General features: G+C 37.6%; 1 protein-coding gene across 13 annotated transcripts in view; it reads left to right on the top strand.

The window, feature by feature from the left end:
- The window catches only part of LOC117433252 (microtubule-associated protein 2-like), a 105,204-nt gene extending 89,872 nt beyond the window's left edge, over positions 1-15,332 (top strand). For 9 of the 13 annotated variants that reach the window (XR_004548901.3, XR_004548900.3, XR_009310058.1 and 6 more), the window contains 4 exons: positions 5,727-5,833; positions 9,249-9,399; positions 10,503-10,662; positions 11,189-11,320. Coding sequence is in view for 3 of the 13 variants with exons in the window: in XM_059006541.1 (XP_058862524.1) it covers positions 5,727-5,833; positions 11,189-11,404 (323 nt within the window). In the remaining 10 variants the exon portion in view is untranslated. Of the gene's footprint in view, positions 1-5,726; positions 5,834-9,248; positions 9,400-10,502; positions 10,663-11,188 lie in introns of those variants that run through there. The other 4 variants (XM_059006541.1, XM_059006540.1, XM_059006542.1 and 1 more) reach the window with 3 other exon arrangements.
- Positions 15,333-19,703: the final 4,371 nt, after the last annotated feature.

The following is a 19,703-nucleotide window of genomic DNA, read 5'->3' as shown; positions in this document are numbered from 1 at the left end:
CAGTGAAAAGGCTTATGGAATGCTTGCAGGTGAAAATTATTCAAAGCTCGCCATACCATCCCCAGAGCCAGGGTAAAATTGAAAGAATGCACCGATCGCTGAGGAAAAAAATCATGTATGACCTAGTCAATGTACAGCAACAGGGGGTGAACTGGGCCAGTCATTTGCAAAAGTATGCCCAAATTCTAAATGAGGACCCCAAAGAAGAGTTGCGCTGGATGTCACCTTTCCACGTATACTATGGCCGTAAAAGTAATAATATCATGCATCCCCTAACCAGCCATGCCACTCAATACTTCTTTGAGCAATGTGCACTTAATGATGAGGTCATTTTTCCCTCTTCAAGACAAAGAGATCAATTTGAAAATCAAAGACAGGCAAAAAAGGCAACCGAGCATTGCATGAGGCGAATGATTCGTCGTGCACGCCGCTAATCCCCCATCAATTTATAATATAAATGATGAGGTTTTGGTGAGATTCAGGTGCACTAAACATCGAGTCACAAAAAGGCATGCTGTTTTGCCTGGGGTCATTGTACAGAGGAATTTGAAATTGTCCAAATACAAGATCCAGTTTAGACCTCCGGGGAGCCCAGATTTGACCCAAAAGTGGTTTTCGGTCAATGACATCACTAGTGTGACCGTACATGAAGAGCAGAGGCGACAGATATCAAACCAAAACAGTCGATTGTACCTGATTCCATACACTCATGAAGATCGCCTGGAATCATTTACTTCCTCTGATTTAGTAATACAGCTAGATCCTCAACCAGATGGTGATTGCCAATTTGCAGCTATGGCAGACCAGCTGGCTCGCATTGGAATATTTCGGTCTGCTGCATCACTAAGACAAGAAATTGTTGCAGATTTGAGATCAAATCCACTCACAATGGAAGGCACACCACTTGCAAATTATGTGGAGGGTAATAATTGGGAGCTATACCTGCAGAGCATGGCACGACTGGGCAGCAGTGTGGAGTAGTGGTTAGGGCTTTGGACTCTTGACCGGAGGGTCGTGGGTTCAATCCCAGGTGGAGGACACTGCTGCTGTACCCTTGAGCTAGGTACTTTACCTAGATTGCTCCAGTAAAACAAAGCAAAAAAAAAACAAAAAAAAAAACTGTATAACTGGGTAATTGCATGTAAAAATAATGTGATATCTTGTAACAATTGTAAGTCGTCCTGGATAAGGGCGTCTGCTAAGAAATAAATAATAATAATAATAATAATAATAATAATAATAATAACATATGGAGACCACATAACACTACAAAGAGCCTATGAACTGTTCAAAGTGCAGCTGCTTATTGTCTCTACCCTTGGTGTTGATGCAACATCTCTTATCTCACCATCACATGGCCACTATGAAGACTTGCCACTCTTAATTCTGGGGCACATTGCTGAGGGGCATGGGGAGCATTGCCTAAGTCTAAGTCGACCAGTCAGTCATTACATCGAGGCAATTCAGTGGGTTGAAAATGAAATTATATCCTCCTTTGGAGCAGCTCACTCAGGTGCAGCAGATACAAATGTTGGAGATGGTGCAGATTGTGAAGGGCACAGGATGATGAAAACAATTCAATGAGAGCAATAAATGCAGAGACCACATCCCAAGTTGATATAATTGGAGCTGCTTTGAATCATTTTCAGGATACTGAAATTTCTCTTGATGGCCTCTCGGATCCTGTTGAATTAGCGTCTTCAGAGGATGCATCCTTGTCACTGCCCACAGAAATTCTCTCAATGATTATCAAGTTTACCCTTAATCTGGATTCTTCAATGCTCGGAACGTTCAATAGAGCCTCTTGTTCAGAGAACTGACTAGACCATACCTGCCCTGGATCTATCTTAGACATCCATTGCCTGAAAATCTGGAGCAGCCGGTCGAGGAAGTGGTCTGGCACAACGGATGAGAGAACTTTTTTCAAACAACAATAGATGGATGACAGCCTGGATGGTGCTGCATCACCTAAGTTGTGGCCGCTACCAGGTTAAAGACTTGTTTTGGAGGTAGCTTAGTCATAAAGTCGTTTTCTTTTTTTCTGCTATTGAAATGCAGACTAAATAAATTTGTATGTCAGTTACTTAGGAATTCTGGTTTACTCAGATTCATTTGATTTCATCAACACTAATTCAATTATCTGATTCAATCACTTTTTAGTTGCCATTACAGAACAGGTAATGTTCGCCTATGTTATATTCATTTTGTGAATTCCAATAAGAAATTGCCAACATACATTTAAGAGGTACAACAGTAACAGCTGTATTTTCTGTTAATTATTTTGAATGAAGAAGAGAAAAAAAGAAATGCTAAAAACGTATATATTCAGATTTGACATTATTATTCTAGTTACGACTTTTGATATGGTGCGTGTCATGGTCTCCAGTTCTGTTTGTGGATAGACCATAGATGTTACTGACCTCTTGTTACTCAAAAAATACTTTTGTAATTTGTCATACTGTTACATAGTTTCATTGTTAAACAAGTTGAAAGGGTATGTGACAGGGTGGACGAGTGGTGATGTCAGGTCAGAAGCAGGAACCGAAAAACACTAACACCAAGTACTGCAGTTCAAAACAAACGCGGCGGCGCCGTTTTACTTAAATAAGACAAAAATAAATAAAAGGTTTTAACAAAAAGACTTGCTCACAGAGCAAAAATAAATAATTAAACAAAACAAATCTCGAACACAAAATACAAACTGCATAGGTCAGGCTGGGCTATCGCCTTCACTATATAGTTATATCTATAACTATATCGCGTTCTGTGACAGGATTGGCAGAGGTTTGAGACTCAGAGACAGTTTTAAAGTTCAAAAATAAAGTTTTTAATAAACAAAAATACAAAATAAACCAGCACAAGGGCCAAACAAAGAGATTTAAACACAAAATAAACACAAAGCAAAAAAGCAAAACTTACAAAAATAAAGGATTCCAGGCTGGGCGTTGCCTTCACTGGAACCAAAAACTTACACAGCACAAACAAAACACTCTTCTGGAACTCTCTTTCTCCTACTCTCTCTCCTAGCCAGGGCCTCTCCCCTGGCTTTTATTCCCTGTGGCTGGAGCCCAATTATTCAATAATTACTGATTAGTCAATTAGGGCTCCAGCCACATTCTCACATGTTTTTCTGGCAGGGAGGAATTTTAACCCCCTCCCTGCCAGTCCCAACATTGATCATAAAGACGGGGCAGTACCCCGTCACACGTTCCTATATAGTTTTATGTTTAGTTTAGTTTTGAGTTTAGTTTAGTTTTAAATGAAACAAAACATACGGTGATTCACTGACATGTAAATACATAAATCATAAAACAAATACAAAATAACACAAATGAGACACAGGGGCAGAGGGGGAGACCCCGTTCTAAAATAAAATAAACACACACATGTACAGGGCTCCTCGCCCTGTTACAGGGTATTTTGTACTAATTTGGCTGATGACCTTGAAACATCAACAATAGTATGTATCTGTAGATGAATGACAATTTGGTCATCCATGGGCATTATGGGATGAAAGACTTTTTTGGTAAACAAGCTAAACAATATTTTTTTTTTTCTTTATGGAAATTGATGTGTGGCAGGTTTAAAAACATTCTAATTCTTAATGGTTAAGATATATTTATATATAACTTTTTTGGGGGGGTTTGTGTAAGTACAAGCAATGCTTGCATTCAATATATGCATCCTTCTGGAGAATTTGCCCGCAGTCTTTTGAGTTGTGTTTTAATATATTTCTTCTTTTGATAGAAACAATAAAAGTTTTGTGTTAACTACACAATATTTAATTTTAGTGCTTACTGCTTTAGTCACTCTGTCAAGAATTCAGTGCATTCATTTGAAAATGTTTATTGGACAAGGAAAAATTACTTTGCTATTTAGGCCTTAATAACATTACACCTAGTATCAATCAACAATGTTATGTCATTATGTACCATTCATTATGTACAATTGTTTTTCCTGCCAAGAAAGTAAATTAGTTATGTAGGACTCCTTTCTGAGCATTCAACCCTTAGAGCAAAACGACCATATTATCTGTTACAATTAATCATTACATTTTAACCTTTTCTTATTGTATCTTGTATCACCTTATGATACCAATGTATAGGCAAATCAAGGTGATATAGACAAGCACGCAGTCATGGGAGGCACAAGGAATAGATGACCAGCACCAAACCGCCTGCCTTTAAGAAAGAGACAACAGTGTCAAAGTCCACTGGTCTGTCATAGTCTGTGGTAACATCAAAAGTGTTTACAATGGTGGATTTTACAAGCTGAACACAATCATGGAAGCTTCCTTCCTCCCAGTATCATAATAATCATTAAGACAGATTGAAATTATTTGCACATATTGATAATTCATCAAGGGCAAACAATGATAATTGCTGAAGCATTACAACAGGTAACATATAAATAAAGTAATGACCAAAGACTTCTTTCATACTGTAATCCAACGTAATCATCTCTTTTCACATGTATCACATTAGATAATCAAAAAAAATTGTAAATGGTAGGGGGCTCCCGAGTGGCGCATCCAGTAAAGGCGCTCCACGTGGAGTGCAGGATGCGCTCTATAGTCTGGACGTCGCGAGTTCGAGTCCAGGCTATTCCTTTGCCGACCGAGGACGGGAGCTTCCAGGGGGTGGCGCTCAATTGGCCGTGTGCCAATTGAGCGCCTCGGTGTCCTCGGCTCACCGCGCACCAGCGACCCCTGTAGTCTGGCCGGGCGCCTGCGGGCTTGCCGATAAGCTGCCCGAGAGCTGCGTTGTCCTCCGACGCTGTAGCTCTTGGCTGGCTGCATGGTGAGTCCGCAGTGTGAAAAAAAGCAGTCGGCTGACAGCACACGCTTCGGAGGACAGCATGTGTTCGTCTTCGCCCTCCCGAGTCAGCGCAGGGGTGGTAGCGGTGAGCTGAGCATAATAAAATAATTGGCGATTCCAAATTGGGAGAAAATAATCAAAATAATTGGCAACGACTACATTTATAAAAATTGTAAATGGGTGGCAGTTGCGTGCTCAGTTTTGAGTGTTATTACATTATCAGTATAATTATTACATTATCCTAACGAAAAATTTCAATCATGCGGATAACGTAATAAATCCCAATAACGTAATAAGTTATTACGTTATCGGTAAAAAAAAGTTATTACGTTATCAGTAGGGAAATTTTATTACGTTATCGGAGAATGTATTATGGTATCAGAATTATTACATTATAAACCGCAAATGATTACGTTATTGTAGAGTTATCACGTTATCGGTATTTTATTACGTTTTCAGTTGTAACAACGTGTTGTTGTTTTTTTTTTGTTTTTTTTTTTACTTTGTAGTTAAGTCTTTGCAATGTTAAAACATTGTTTGCTTATTTTAGGGGTTCTTTGCTTGGAAAATACTAACCAGGGCTGTCAGTATACATCAGTGTAATAAAAAGTGTGTGTGTGTGTGTGTGTGTATGGAGATGTGGTTTAAACGCTGACACTTGCATAGCATTTAAATGTTCATAAAAATGTACCCAAAGCACATCCCTAATTTTTTGTTGTATTATACAAGAAAAAGTGATGCTTATCTATATCCCATCACCTGGCCTTGGTTGACCTCCTTCAGGCTGAATGACCGTATCTATTCTATCTATTCTACACAAATCATTTTATTGCCACCATTTTGACAAAAGATTAGAAAAGTCTGTTTTTATCAAGGGTTAATGTATGCTGTGTTGCTTTTTTTAACCAGGGGGTGGCAATGTGGAGATCAAAAAAGAGAAGCTGGATTTTAAGGTCCAATCAAAGATCGGATCTCTCGATAACATCGGACATGTTCCGGGTGGAGGACAGAAAAGGGTAAAAGAGATTTTCGGTTGGCAATCAGATTACAATTAAAAAAAAAAAAAAGATTATCTGATTCATTCTCTTTTTGGAATGTGGATCAAACAGACATTAGGGGCTATTTCCAAAGCTTTTTACTCCAGTAACAAAAGGGTTTGCACCTATATTACATTTAAACAAAACAAAACACTTCAATTAAATTAAAATAACTGAAATTAAACAGCTTAAAAATAAACTGTGCATCATTACTGGTTATCTTAAAAAAAATGGGGTAAAATGCTTTGAAAATATTATTACACGAAGTCTGTAATATTATACTATATTAAAAAGTATGGAAAGAATGCCTTATTTCCAAATTGGTAATAATTAAAGAAAGCTTGATTAAAAGAATGCATGAATTCACAGCTTTATGCACCTACATGTAATATTGCCATGATACAATTTACAGATCTCATCTTATGTTAAAAGATTGACGTATTATGATATTATTGATGGCTTAAGACCCTCTCTGCTTCTGTTATGTCTGTCCTATCAGTTTCTATGATGCCACTTCAGTATCTTGACTTGCTAACTTTTTCATTCTTTACTGCAATCATATTGGTTAAAATTTGCTTTAATAGCTTCTGAAAGGGATTTTAATAAGAATAACAAAGAAAAATGAGGTGTTTATATAAAGCGAATATTTCGATATTTGAGTTATTTTTAGATTTGGCTGTATTAACAGTTTTTGGACATTGTTTTTTTGCAGACTACATATTTACATGTGTTCTGTTCTTTGATGTATTAGTACTAAGGAACATATATTGATAGTTTGTACAGTACAGTATTGGGGATAAGCCTCACATTGCATAACAGCTTTGAGTCATTCCAGGTTTTACTGCAAGCCTTAGGCATAAATAACATTAGAGCTTTAAGAGAAAAAGCTGAGGTGGGCAAAAGTACAGTAAGCTCACAGCTAACTCTGAAATGCTTCAAACTGTCTTTTTCCATTTAGTGATTGTATCGTTGGTTTTCAGCTTCACATTTAAAATCCACTTTTTATTTGCTGTGTGCTCTGTGCACATCTCAATCTTTTTTTGTTTTTTTTGTTGGTCTTAATACATCTTATACTGAGTCTAGAACAGGCCCCGGAAAAGGTAGCTAGCTTCAAGGCCTAATCTGATTGTGCCGGGCAGCATCCGTTTCATGAGCAATTGTAGCTGCCTCGCTCCCTACCTTCCTTTCCCTTCTCTTCTGTGTCACCCGCACCTGCACCTGCTCCATTCTCCACTTTCACTGTCGACTTACTTTCAGATCTTCATTTTAAACTCGCTCGGTCACAGAGCATGAGAAAGAAAACACTTATTGGACCATACAAACTGATAACATTATCTTTGTTAACTACGACTGCTTTATGTAAGAAGTAAAAATGGGAAGACAAATTTGTATTAAAAAATATAATAATAATAATCCTACCTGTGACATTGTGAGTTGGTTTTTTGTTTTGTTTTTGTTTAAATTGCCCAAATGGAGAAAAAATACATATTTAACATATTTAAATATATGTTGTTTCATATACCGTATTCCTTTGAATTGAAAAAATCAAAAATCAAATAAAGATGAATTTACAAATGTGCATTTACTCATATGAGAAAACGACGTATGGGGGCAGTTTGCAGCCGCCTGCTGTCACACAGAGCATCACAGTTGTGCGCTGCTTCTCATTTCCAGTGATTATTCGCATCTGTTTTTCTTCCTTTTTGTGAACTGTGGTATTGCTTGGCAAGTAGAAAAATACACGGGATCTGATTAGAACAGCCTAGTAACGAAACGCTGATATTGTAAAAGCTTTGCTTCGAATTCCTCAGGAAGCTAATGAACGCTTTGTGACAGGGAGGACCCTGTCTCTGGTTCAGCTGCGCTGATGCTGTGGTAAACAGGAAGGCTTGCCGGAGCTGAGCTGATCGGGAGGTCCTGATTGGCTGGGGGGCGTGCCTGTGCCAGTTCGAGGCTGCTGCACCACGGCCGTAGCTACACAGGCGGGCGCTGAGCGAAAGCTTGATTTGTGTACATCAAGGAGGAGAGTGTCCGCTCCGCAGGATAACTATTATGGAACCCTTCAACTGCCAGTCAGTCACGTTGCTGTTTGTGTACTCGGGCAGTCACATGTTTTGTTGCCGATCTTAATACACGCATCACTATACTGTACTCGAATTTAAGATGCAAGCCATTTTTCTGATGTTCATAAATCACAAATTAAAACCCAGTTTATCAACAGAAAGGTATTGAGTAGACCTACCCAGTGATATCTGTTTTGTTGTAGGTTGTTTTATAGATTTTGTCTTATAAGCAACACCTCCAAAAAAATATTGAAATATAAAATATTAATAATAATATTTTAAAAAATGTGCACATTTTCATACTTTTCCAAACGATGTAGAAAAAAAGTTATATGGGAGATTTGCAATTTTATGAGGATTTCAAATATTTAATCAGAATTGAAATTGCTTGTACAGTTGCAGAGCTACATAAAAAAAAATATGCATGAAAGAGCTGAATGGCAGATGTAGAATTGAAACTGAAGAAACCTGGAAATGTATGTGTAGAGGTCTCGATATGTATGCCACACAAGATGTTGAGTATGTTATTTATTATTATTTTGATTTCTTTATTATCTACAGCTAAATACTTATCTATCGTTTATACACACAAAAACAAAGTACACTAATAATAATAAACAAAATAGTATATTTGACACGGCAAATATACTAAGCTAGCTAGAGATCAGACAGATGTCATATTTACTTTCGCCTCCGTACAGAGAAACATTTTCAAAACAGGACACGAAATAAAATAAAAATGTATATAATTAAAAATAACAGTAAAACATTTTTAAGAGGGATATCTTAGATGTCTTTTCAGTAATTAGTTTTTTGTCTCAGTCGGCATCTGATGTGCCCTGCAGCTGTACACATACGCACACAGACACACAGCGGGGCGAAAAACCTTCCGGAAGTAATTTTTTAAAAAGCGTATATAAAGTTATGTTCTAATAACATGAAAAAATTAAAAAGCGACTTGTTAGTCCTTAGTTCTTAGCTTTCGAATGAGTTACAGATCAGCACTTTTGGGCTTGTAGAACGGGAGATATAGACGTTTCAAACGGGTGAGTGTCAATACAATGAAATATATCATGTTTCGTCATCGTAACAAAAGTTATGAAATTAGAGCGCGTTGGCAGCAAAGGGTTAAAAAGGGTGCCTTAAATTCAAAGGAATACGGTATTTAAAAAAAAAAATACATGTCAGTCTATCATGGACATCATGAAACCATAATATGTGATTTATTTCCATATGGAAGTTTTCATCTATATTATTTTTGTTACCTATTTCATTTGGTTTCTTCAATGGCGATGCATGTTTTTTTGCAACTCGCTGGTTTTCATCCATAGAGTGAGAAGGGGAAAGAAGCATCAAGGAGCTTGAAAGGCTCTTCACAAAACGGGGACTGTCAGAGTCCCAGCCCCAGTACAGGGTGTCAGTCCCCAGTTAGTGAGCCGGTCATTCCTGAGGAATCCCCTGTGTTACAAGCGGAGGACTCCAGTAAGTATGCGCACCTCCAGTGCACAGTATGATAGGCTGTCATTGGAGGATTTAAGCATTGTTCTAGTGAACACTATGCTTAAGTGTGCACACAAAAGCAGGATTTGATTTAACTTTAATAGCAAAAGTATATTATTACATCAAATAGATTAGTTCAAGTATTCTGTAATATTTTTGTGGACATGTGCAGAAGCATAGTAATATTTCTACTGTATATTATTTTTATTTATGCATTTGTCACTAACTGTGTAAATGGGTAATTGTATGTAAAAATAATGTGATATCTTGTAACAATTGTAAGTCGCCCTGGATAAGGGCGTCTGCTAAGAAATAAATAATAATAATAATAATAATAATAATAATAATAATAATAATAATAATAATAATAATAATAATAACTGTGTTACCTCATTTTCCCTTCAATCCCCATCATCTTAAGTTAGTAATGATTATCAGTCACAGAGGTGATTCTGTATATCGAACCTTGTTTATTACTCAACATTGTACCAATAGGGCAAACGTTGAGTTTTTGTGGTTGTGCCCTGCATGGCTTACAAATGAAAAGGATGCATTTATGATTTCAAGTGGAATATGAGTCAGTCTATATACAATTGTGAAATTGTATGCTTTCTAGTTTTGGAGGGATAGCACAAGCAAAAGGTGAAGTGGTTTTCCCTATGTTTCCTCAGCCAGTCCTGGAGGCACCATCTCTATGCACACCAATTTTTTTGCCTCTTTTGAAACTGCCGGCAAAGATGCCCTGTGCTACTTGTGTTACATTGTGGTCAACTGGCCACACTTACTTAATAAAGTCCGATTTTAGAGATAAAATATTCTGCCTCACTGGAACAACATGCTTCGAGACAGAAATGGCCCAGTTAAATAAAAATACCCCCAGGATGTGATGATACCAGATTAATATGCAGACGAAAGAAGAGTCTTAATCAAATCACATAACTTCATCTAGTTTTGTATAAAATCTCCTTTCATAGTCCAAATCTAATTTAGTATCCTTTGCTTTTATTTTTTTTTTAAAAGTTCTTTATTGAAAAGTCTGTTTGACATACAGGTACAATTTATAAATCCCTTTTGATATCTTCAAGGCATACCAAGACTTCTAACCTCAGGCTGGGAAAAGCAAGCTTGGAATAAATGTCCTAAGATACAAGGTTGAATTCAAAGGAGAAGCATTCCTATTCAATTCAATAACACTGTAATAGAAACTGTTTCTCAGTAGTGGTTGGACAATGTGGGAACTACAAGGTTATTGAACATTTTTTATTTATTTTTTTTATAAAATGAATTGTGTCAGAATATTAACATTTACCAACATTTTCCAATTAAATCTCACTGCAAGACTTGCTAAGTTTTATTGAAATGTACAATGAGATATTGTGATTAATACTAGAGCAAGGTCACACTTCTAATGTATCTGGAAACCATTTATCTAATTTGGAGGACAGTGGGTCGCAGAGACGTACTATTGTATGAGTACCTTGCATGATTGGTTGCAGTTAACAGGTTATAAAATCTTTTATTGTTTATAAACTTTCAAAACATTTTGAGGATATTTTACATGTTACATTTAAATGGGAACTCAGTATATGTCACACTGTCGGTTTGCCTATTGTTTTCAAAATTGAAATACTTTGCATTTAGTAGAAGTTGTTTGTTGGAATCTAGAAAAATAGCAGCCAAAGTATTAAAAGGAACCTGCAAATTCATGTATGTCTATGTCAAGTAATGCACACCTCATTAACATTTATATAAAATGTTTCTCTCCTGGCAGATTGAAACTCACAAGCTGTCCTTCCGCGAAACAGCCAAAGCCCGCACTGACCACGGCGCTGAGATCGTCTACAAATCCCCCACTGCCTCTCCAGACAGCTCTTCCCGTCGTCTTAGCAACGCTTCCTCCACTGGCAGCATCAACATGATAGATTCTCCGCAGCTCGCCACACTCGCTGATGAGGTCTCAGCTTCCCTGGCTAAGCAGGGCTTGTGATCCCCCATCCCTCTCTGCTTCCTATGGGAGAAATGTAACCTCTCCTTCCTTCCTTCCTTCCTTCCTTCCTTCCTTCCTTCCTTCCTTTTAACAGTCTGTGCAGGGTTTCTACCTGGTTACCTGTCTAGCCTGCCTTTTAGTGTTCAGTTCAGTTTGTGGCTTGACATTTAGACAGGATTAAAAATACAGTACTGTAATTTAAAACCTGTAGATTTATGTAGTGTCATCCCCTTTATATGGAGAAGTTAGGGTTACAACATTCTTACACTTTGAAGAAACACTCTGTAAAACCTTTACACAATAAATGCCAAAAACACCAGAGGAAATGGCTTCCTGCATGTGATATATTTCAACACTAATGTATGTTATGAAGTGTCTCAGCATTATAAAAAAGGACATGTAACACATGCATTTCAAAAATGTCTTTCTTTTACATCAAGGAAAACAGCCCATGTTTTTAACATCTCTTGTGGTACTGACAAGTTTAAAAAGAAGATTTAGCTTCATAAACTATAATTTCCAATAGGACAGTTTACCCCCAAATTTAGAAATAAAAAGCATTTTTTTATTTGTTGGGTAATATAGTAATTATTAGGGGCTGTTTTATTCCAAAGGCTTTGCTATGAAACTGTTTTACTTTTTGTCAATTTCATTGTTGGGAACTCATGAATGTTCTCTTAAGACTGCCATGTACAGTACACAGTATGATATTAACAACACCAAATCCACTGTTCATGTAATGTCACTTTAAGTTAAGATTGTACTCAATTCAATCCCTGCACGGCACTAAATGTGTCATTATTCAGCTTTGAGGATAACACATCAGCAGTTGGACCAACAGGAAGGGCTTTTTGGGCATGCACTATCTTCACAGTTCCCAGTAAATTTATTCCAATGGAGATGAAGTGCCAAATGCATAAACAGCTGTAGCTTTGCTGGTCATTTACCAGAGAAAGAGATCTTAAATTTAAAGCGTATACAAAAGAAAACCTAACTTTGGTGGTACAAAAAACACTGTTACTTACTTCAATTCATTTTCCAGTTTAAGGTGCAGTGTTGTCTTTCAAGCCTAAAACAGGACAATGAGAACTTTGGAGTGAGTTCATTTCTGATGTTAAAGTCATCGTTTTAAAATAACTGATTCTGTACTAAAGTGTCTTACTCTGGATCATAAGTGCTCTCATAACTCAAAAAATTAAAATAAATTAAACATCCCATATGAATATCATCATTTACACTATTTAAGTGCATTTTAAATGTAAATATTAAAATCCAGGTGTTAATATTTTTTAGAAACTACAATAAAAGCCAGCTGTCATGCTTCATAAAACCTATTTTAGACTCCCAAAAGGGACTGCACCTGTTGATACTCTGCATAGTAAAGTATTTAAAAGGAAGTTCAGCATGCTGCTCACAGTTTACCAGCACTTGCGCAGTGTGGTGTACAGAGGTATCTCCCATTAGACGTTTTAGGGAACATTTTAGGCATGCTAGGTGGCCTTCTTAACGCAATCCCTGAAGGGTTTAAAATGTTTATCTCTCTGACGTATAGCATCAGAGCTGGCCAAATACATGTTAAGCTTTGCTTTTGTAATACATACAAAATAGGATGTGTATATACATTTTTATTAAAAATATTTTATTTCAGCATACACAAGACTCGTATCATTTCATTAGTTTGTATACGATCTGTAAATTCCAGGGTGTTGTAAAGACGAATGCTGTTCATCCTCCCTCCCCCTGTACACTGCAGTGGTAAAACCACTTTGCTTTCTGACTGTAAGCTAAACTGCTACCAAAAACAGAAACATAATCATACAACATGAATACCAATATAGGTCAGGAGTGACAAATATAGTGATTTCATCATTTAGTGTAATAGCTTAATTGCCCTGAACTGAACAGAGTTACTTCTGCTTTGGGTTTGGGAATTAAACACATTCTCGATTTAGTGTGGAGAAGTTGCTTCACAATGACCTACAGTGTTACGGCATGTCATTTCTAAGTATGGAACAACTGAGAGTGGATGGAACTTTTTAGTAATTGAAAAAATCTGTGCCATTTTGGTTTAGATGGGGTTTAAAAAATATTTCCAAAGTATATTAGAGAAAGACAAGTAAAGAAATGATTATAGGATGCTGTTCTTACCTAAGAAATGATAAAGAGACTTGGTCACATTTGTTACTCGAATCACATGTTGTAATTTCATTTGTGCCTCACTTCTGTGTTCATGTCTGTAAACTGAACATAATGTTCATTTTAGCCCGTTTTGATCCTGTCGGGGGCTAACATAAATTTAGATAGCTGTATTAATTGTACTCAAATCTTCTACCCTAGTCAGTCATTTCTAAAATAACTGATTTACAACGGCAGGATCCTCCAGGGAGCAAACGTTGTATTTATTTGCATTAGGCAGAAGTGATTTTTTAAATTCTGATTGTACATTTGCTGGACACTGTAATTAGATCAGTTTCAAGTTTAAAAACTGTTCAGCGATACAGGGTATTTCTAAAGAACAAAGAGGGATTGTAGCAGCTTTTATTTAAAGAGCTGTGAATACTTAGTCATTTTTTTTTTTTAAATATGCACATGAATACCATGGTTGTTCAGAATACATAATCTTGTATTAGCTGCTAAATGCCCCACATTTACTTTTCCTGCATGTAAGCTGAAAATGATCAATGATAGAAGGAGAATAGCACTAATGCATTTCACACTACCCATTGAAGCTGCTTTCATGAATTGTGAGAGTTCTTTGAAGCACTGCATATCAAAGAAGTACATACTTATTACAAAAAAAAAAAGCTAACTGCATAAAAAGCTTGTGTTGCGCACATTTTTCTAACAATAAAACCAAGCGTGATACATTCTGATTGATTAAATTGTGTATGAAAGACAGGCCAGCAAGTCAGGTGTCAGTCAGTAAAAGTTCTTTGAATCTTGGGCTGGAGTTATTGCCAGCTGTGAGTGTTAAATAGATTAATTGTATCTCTGAACGTCTGTCTTTGAAAGATTGAAATAAATGGTTCCAGGTGGTTACTTCAAATCACAGATCTGAGCCTACGTTTTACCTGAACAGATTGGATCAGCTGCTGTGCTTTACCAACAAAGCACAATGGCTTCCTGCTATGATGGTATGTAATAGGCACTGCATGTAAATTAAACATACTGACACATTGAGATTTGGGTTCAGGTTGGAACTGGAAAAAAAATAGCTTGGGGATTTCTTTAACTCTTTCCATACCTAAAACACTGCCTATGCCATTTAGATATACAGAACAACTGTTTTATGCTCACACATGAAACAGTTTTGCATGCATGATCGAAGGCCTACAGTTTTGTGGGTTTAGAAGTGGCCTGCACGCAAGCAGTAACTAGCCCCTCTAGTTTTTTCATGCAATACTTTTCCAGTATTGAAACCCAGCTGTGTACCAATAATTAAAATGTTACAAAACCTGTGAACTTTTGAATAATCTATTAAAATGTTTTTCACTTATCAGAAGGTTTTGCTCAGCAAAGCAAAATTATCATGCATCTTAATTATTTGTATTTTAATACCGGGAGACCCAGATTTCTCCCAAATATTCAATATAGGTTTCAGTATTGTGTTTGCCTGCATCTTAGCTTTTCAGTGTTTTTTTTTTATTTGTTTTGTTTTTTATTGAATCTAAAAAACAATTTCGATACAATTGGTGTGGAAAGAGTTAATTTCATGAGGCTCTTCTGGATTGTAAATTATTTTCGTTTGACCTGTGTGGGAGTGCGAGGCAGGCAGTTTCAATCTTGTTTTTTTGCTGAGTTTTACTGCAGTTCTAGCTTGGCAATTGTGAGTGTCCATATCGTTATTGTGTGTTTTAATAATATCTGGTTTACACTGATAATTGTTGCTGTAAACGTGAATTTGGAAATAAAGTCAGTATTAAACAAACTACCTTGTAATTTATTTTATTCTTCATTGTGCATTTCGTCAACTGACAAACTGCTTATAGCGACTGTACTTCTAGCACCAGACAATTGATCTGTTTGCTTCATCATCTTTTTTTTATGATAAGAAGGAATTAACTGAAACATTTGTCTACTCACTAATGTTTTATCCATAACTACAAACACTCAAATAAGTCAACCAATGTTTCGTTTAAACACTGATGAAGAAGTAGACAAAATGTCTTTTTATTAATATTAAAAATTAAAACTAAAATAAATCCAATTCATCCACCAGACTTGGGTTCCTTAAATCTTTATTCTGGGCTAATGCCCCAGAACGTTTCCTGTCCATCCCATTAAATTCATCCTGGATCAATCGATGAAATTGAATAATAAATGAAATACAGTGAAATTACATTGTGAAGAAAATAACAATATTGATGACTGTTTTATAATAACACTATCAGACCACTTGGAGGTTTTAGTTTGAAAATAAAGAAATAAAAAACAACCTTGATAAGACAGACTTTCATCAACTTCACTGCAATTGAATTTCATTGGCAGGTGTGAAAAAACAGCTTACATTTGCCTGTACAGCTCATAATAATGAGTTAAAGATCTAGAATTGGTTACAAATCTACGAGCTCCATGATAAAGAGTCTAGTATCCTCAGACTAGATGTAGCTGCATGCATGTAAAGAATATCTCCATAATCAATCACTGAAAGAAAAGTGTCACATAAAAGTGCTTTCTTTGCCTCAAATGAAAAACAAAATGTATGTCTAAAATAAAAACTTAGTTTGAGTTTTAATTTTCTTGAAAGATGATCTATGTGTATCTTAAAATTGAGATTCTCATCTATCCAATTTTACAGATTCTATATTGTGACCTTCTAATGTTGTAATCTGTATGTTAGCCAGATTTTGAGACTTAGAATTAGTGAGTAACATTGATTTCGAGTTTAATACAAGTTTGAGGTTATATAGATTATATTGAATAGTGTCAAATGCAGATTGCAAGTCTTTAGTAACCAAATCTAGAGTGGGAGCACTAGAGTATAAAATGCTATTATCAGCATACAAGTGAAGTTTAGCGCTAACGACATGTTGGCCTATGTCATTAATGTATGTAGTGAACAGAACTGGGCCTAGAATGGAACCCTGCGGCACTCCTTTATCAATATTCAAAAAATCAGATTTTAGGCCATCAGCATTTATACATTGAGTACTGTCCGTTAAATAATTCTGAAACCAGCCAACAACTTTATCACTTGTTTATAAGTCTCTGAGTCAGTAATGCATGGTCAACTGTGTCAAATGCTTTAGAAAGATCAATAAATAAAGAAGCACATTGTTGTCTATTATCTACACCCATAACAATGTAATTTACTACTTTCATTGCTGCAGAGACAGTACTGTGATTTGACGTAAAGGCAGATTGTATATCACTTAGAATAGCGTTTTGACTAAGAAACTGTTTTCATTGCATGTTAATTAATGACTATGATTTTAGCTAGAATTGACCATTTTGAAATGGGTCGATATTTATTTAAATTAATAGTATAGTGTGCTTATATAATCAGCTGCAAGTCTTAAAAGATAAGGGTCAAGCCCATCTGGGCCAGCAGGTTTTTTTGAGTCTATAGCTTTAAGTTCATTATAGACCTCCAATGAAGAGAATAAGTCAAAAATAAAACTTGCTGTTATTATTTCCATTTGAATTGTCAACTTCAATATGATTAGTTACATCTGTTTCAAGGTGTCATTAAAAATCGAACCTGAAGTTATAAAATGTTTATTAAACAAAGTATACAAGTTTTGTCAGAGATTTGCTGAGGAAGATTTGATGAGCTGATTGTAGTTAATGTTTTTATTACCTTCCAAAACTTTAATGGATTATTTAAATTTTCAACAGTTGCTTTAAGATAAAACTCAGACTTTAGCTTATGTGTTAAGGTGGTACATTCATTTTTTAGAGTTCTAAAAGCTATCCAATCGCATGTCCTGTTTGTATGTCGGGCCGTAGCCCATAGGGAATTTCTTTGATGAATAAGTTGAGATAAATCCTCAGAGAACCAAAGATTATGTCTGCCTCTGACCCTGTACTTTTTAGAGGACTACATGTACTTTATTTCATAGAGCATGCTACCGTGGTACAAAGGATTTTTGCAAACAGAATGGGGAGGAAAGAGATGCTTAGTGCATTATCTCGAATACTTCTTTTAAAATAGTTTAGTTGAGTAACGCTTACCTTTATCCCACAAGTCTACGACAAGCAGGTGTATTTCTTCACGGGTTAACAATCCATACCCCTCAACATCTTACATCTCCAAATACAAACACAAACTTCCATATTGACATTTACAAATTGAGCTGCAACCGGGGCTGGCCATCCATACTAAAGCGTTCCCCTTCGATCTAGGGAATTCATATTTAGTAGTGATGGGCACCAATATCAATATTTTGATATGATTTCGATATTGCTCGATATCAGTAATAATTTCCACATTGCGATATCATGGGATTAAAAAAAAAAAATCACGTACACTCGCAGAGGCATTTATTTTTTATTGCTAATACTGCTAAAAATACAAACGCAGTATAATCGAGTTTATTTTATATTCAGATACAACAAACCCTATACCAATCATTGTTGGTCCCGTAGGTAAACACCACACACTAAAGTATTATTTAACCATTGTATTCCATTGATTGGTGTTTAGGTACCAAACACTATTTGTATGCTGCATTAAGTACCGTTGGCCATCCGTTTTGCATTTGCATTTTGAAATATGCACATTCGTTAGTGGTGCATTGCATTTTGCCTGTGTGGTTACTTAAGCTGTTATTAATGTATTTAGAAAATGTGAACTTTCGGTATTATAAATGAGATGTACTGTACTTTTAAATCATCAAAACACATCTCAAAATAATGCAAAATTCAGCATGACACCGCACTTAATACTTTTAGAGGTATCATGAGTCAGTATTTATGCACAGCAACTGCACCAGACTCGGGAACCATATCCTCCGAGGCCACCGAGGAGCGATCAGAATCACTGTCGGTGGCTCTACCCGACCTTCTCCAAGAAGGCGGGGAGCATCGGAATCGGTGGAAATGCATACAGGAGCCCTGGCGGCCATTCGTGAGCCAGTGCATCGACTCCTAGGGGGCTGTCGAGGTCCTTCACCGAGAACCATAGGGGACAGTGCGTGGTCTCTCGCGAAGCGAAGAGATCGACTTGCGCTGTGCCGAACCAGTCCCAAATGCGCTCTACCACCCGAGGGTGAAGACACCATTCACCTGCAAGAGGACCTCCTCTGGAGATCCGCTGCGTAATTGACTCTGCCCGGTAGGTGAACCTCACGCAGAGAGGCTAAACGCGGTTGTGCCCAAAGCAACAGCCATGTTACCATCCGGTGAAGACCGGGGGACCGCAAGCCGCCCTGGCGGTTGATATACGCCACTACCGTGGTGTTGTCTGACCGCACTAACACGTGCTTGCCTAGAAGCACTGGGCGAGGTCCACCGCTCTGAGTTCCAGAGCATTGATGTGGGCCGACCTCCAGGGTCCTGACCACACTCCGCGAGTCCCCGACCAGTTCCAGACTGCTCCCCAACCCTGGTTGGAAGCGTCGGTCGTAATAACCTCCCTTCGGAAGATGAGACCCAAGCGTACGCCCTGGCGGATGTTCGACGGAACTTTCCACCAGCGCAGTGCTTCCCAGCAGGTTCGGGATACCCTTAGCCTGCGGTGTTTGTCTCTCCGCTGATGCAACGTGAAGGCATTGAACCAGGCCTGCAGAGGTCTCTGGTGTAGTAAGCCCAAAGGAAGGGCTTGCGAGGCGGCAGCCATCAACCCCAGCATGCGCTGATACAGCTCCATGCTGACTGTTTCTCTCAACCTGAATAGGGAGAGACACCGCTCCAGTGAGGCAACTCTTTGTGTCGACAGGGTTGCTTCCATGGACACAGAGTCCAGATGCAGACCTAAGACTTTGGTCTGTTGGCTCGGCACGAGGCGGCTCTTTTCTGAATTGACCTTCAGACCTAGCCAGTGAAGATGGTTTGTAACCATCACTGTGTGCTGTGCCAACTGCTCCTTTGACTGCGCGCAGACGAGCCAGTCGTCCAGATAGTTCAGCAGTCGGACGCCTTGAGCCCGCAAGGGAGCTAAAATGGCATCCATACACTTCGAAAAGGTTCGAGGAGCTAGAGACAGACCGAATGGCAGGACACAAAACTCGTAGACCCTGCTCTGAAATGCGAATCGTAGGTACTTCCTGTGACCCGGACAGATGGGAACGTGAAAGTATGCATCTGTGAGGTCTACGGTGGTAAACCAGTCGCCCTGCCGGACAGACTGGACAATGTG

The sequence above is a fragment of the Acipenser ruthenus genome, chromosome 33 (assembly GCF_902713425.1).
Source record: "Acipenser ruthenus chromosome 33, fAciRut3.2 maternal haplotype, whole genome shotgun sequence".
Lineage (NCBI taxonomy): Eukaryota > Metazoa > Chordata > Actinopteri > Acipenseriformes > Acipenseridae > Acipenser > Acipenser ruthenus.
The sequence above is the reverse complement of the archived record's forward strand: the minus strand, read 5'-3'. Positions and strand labels throughout refer to the sequence as shown.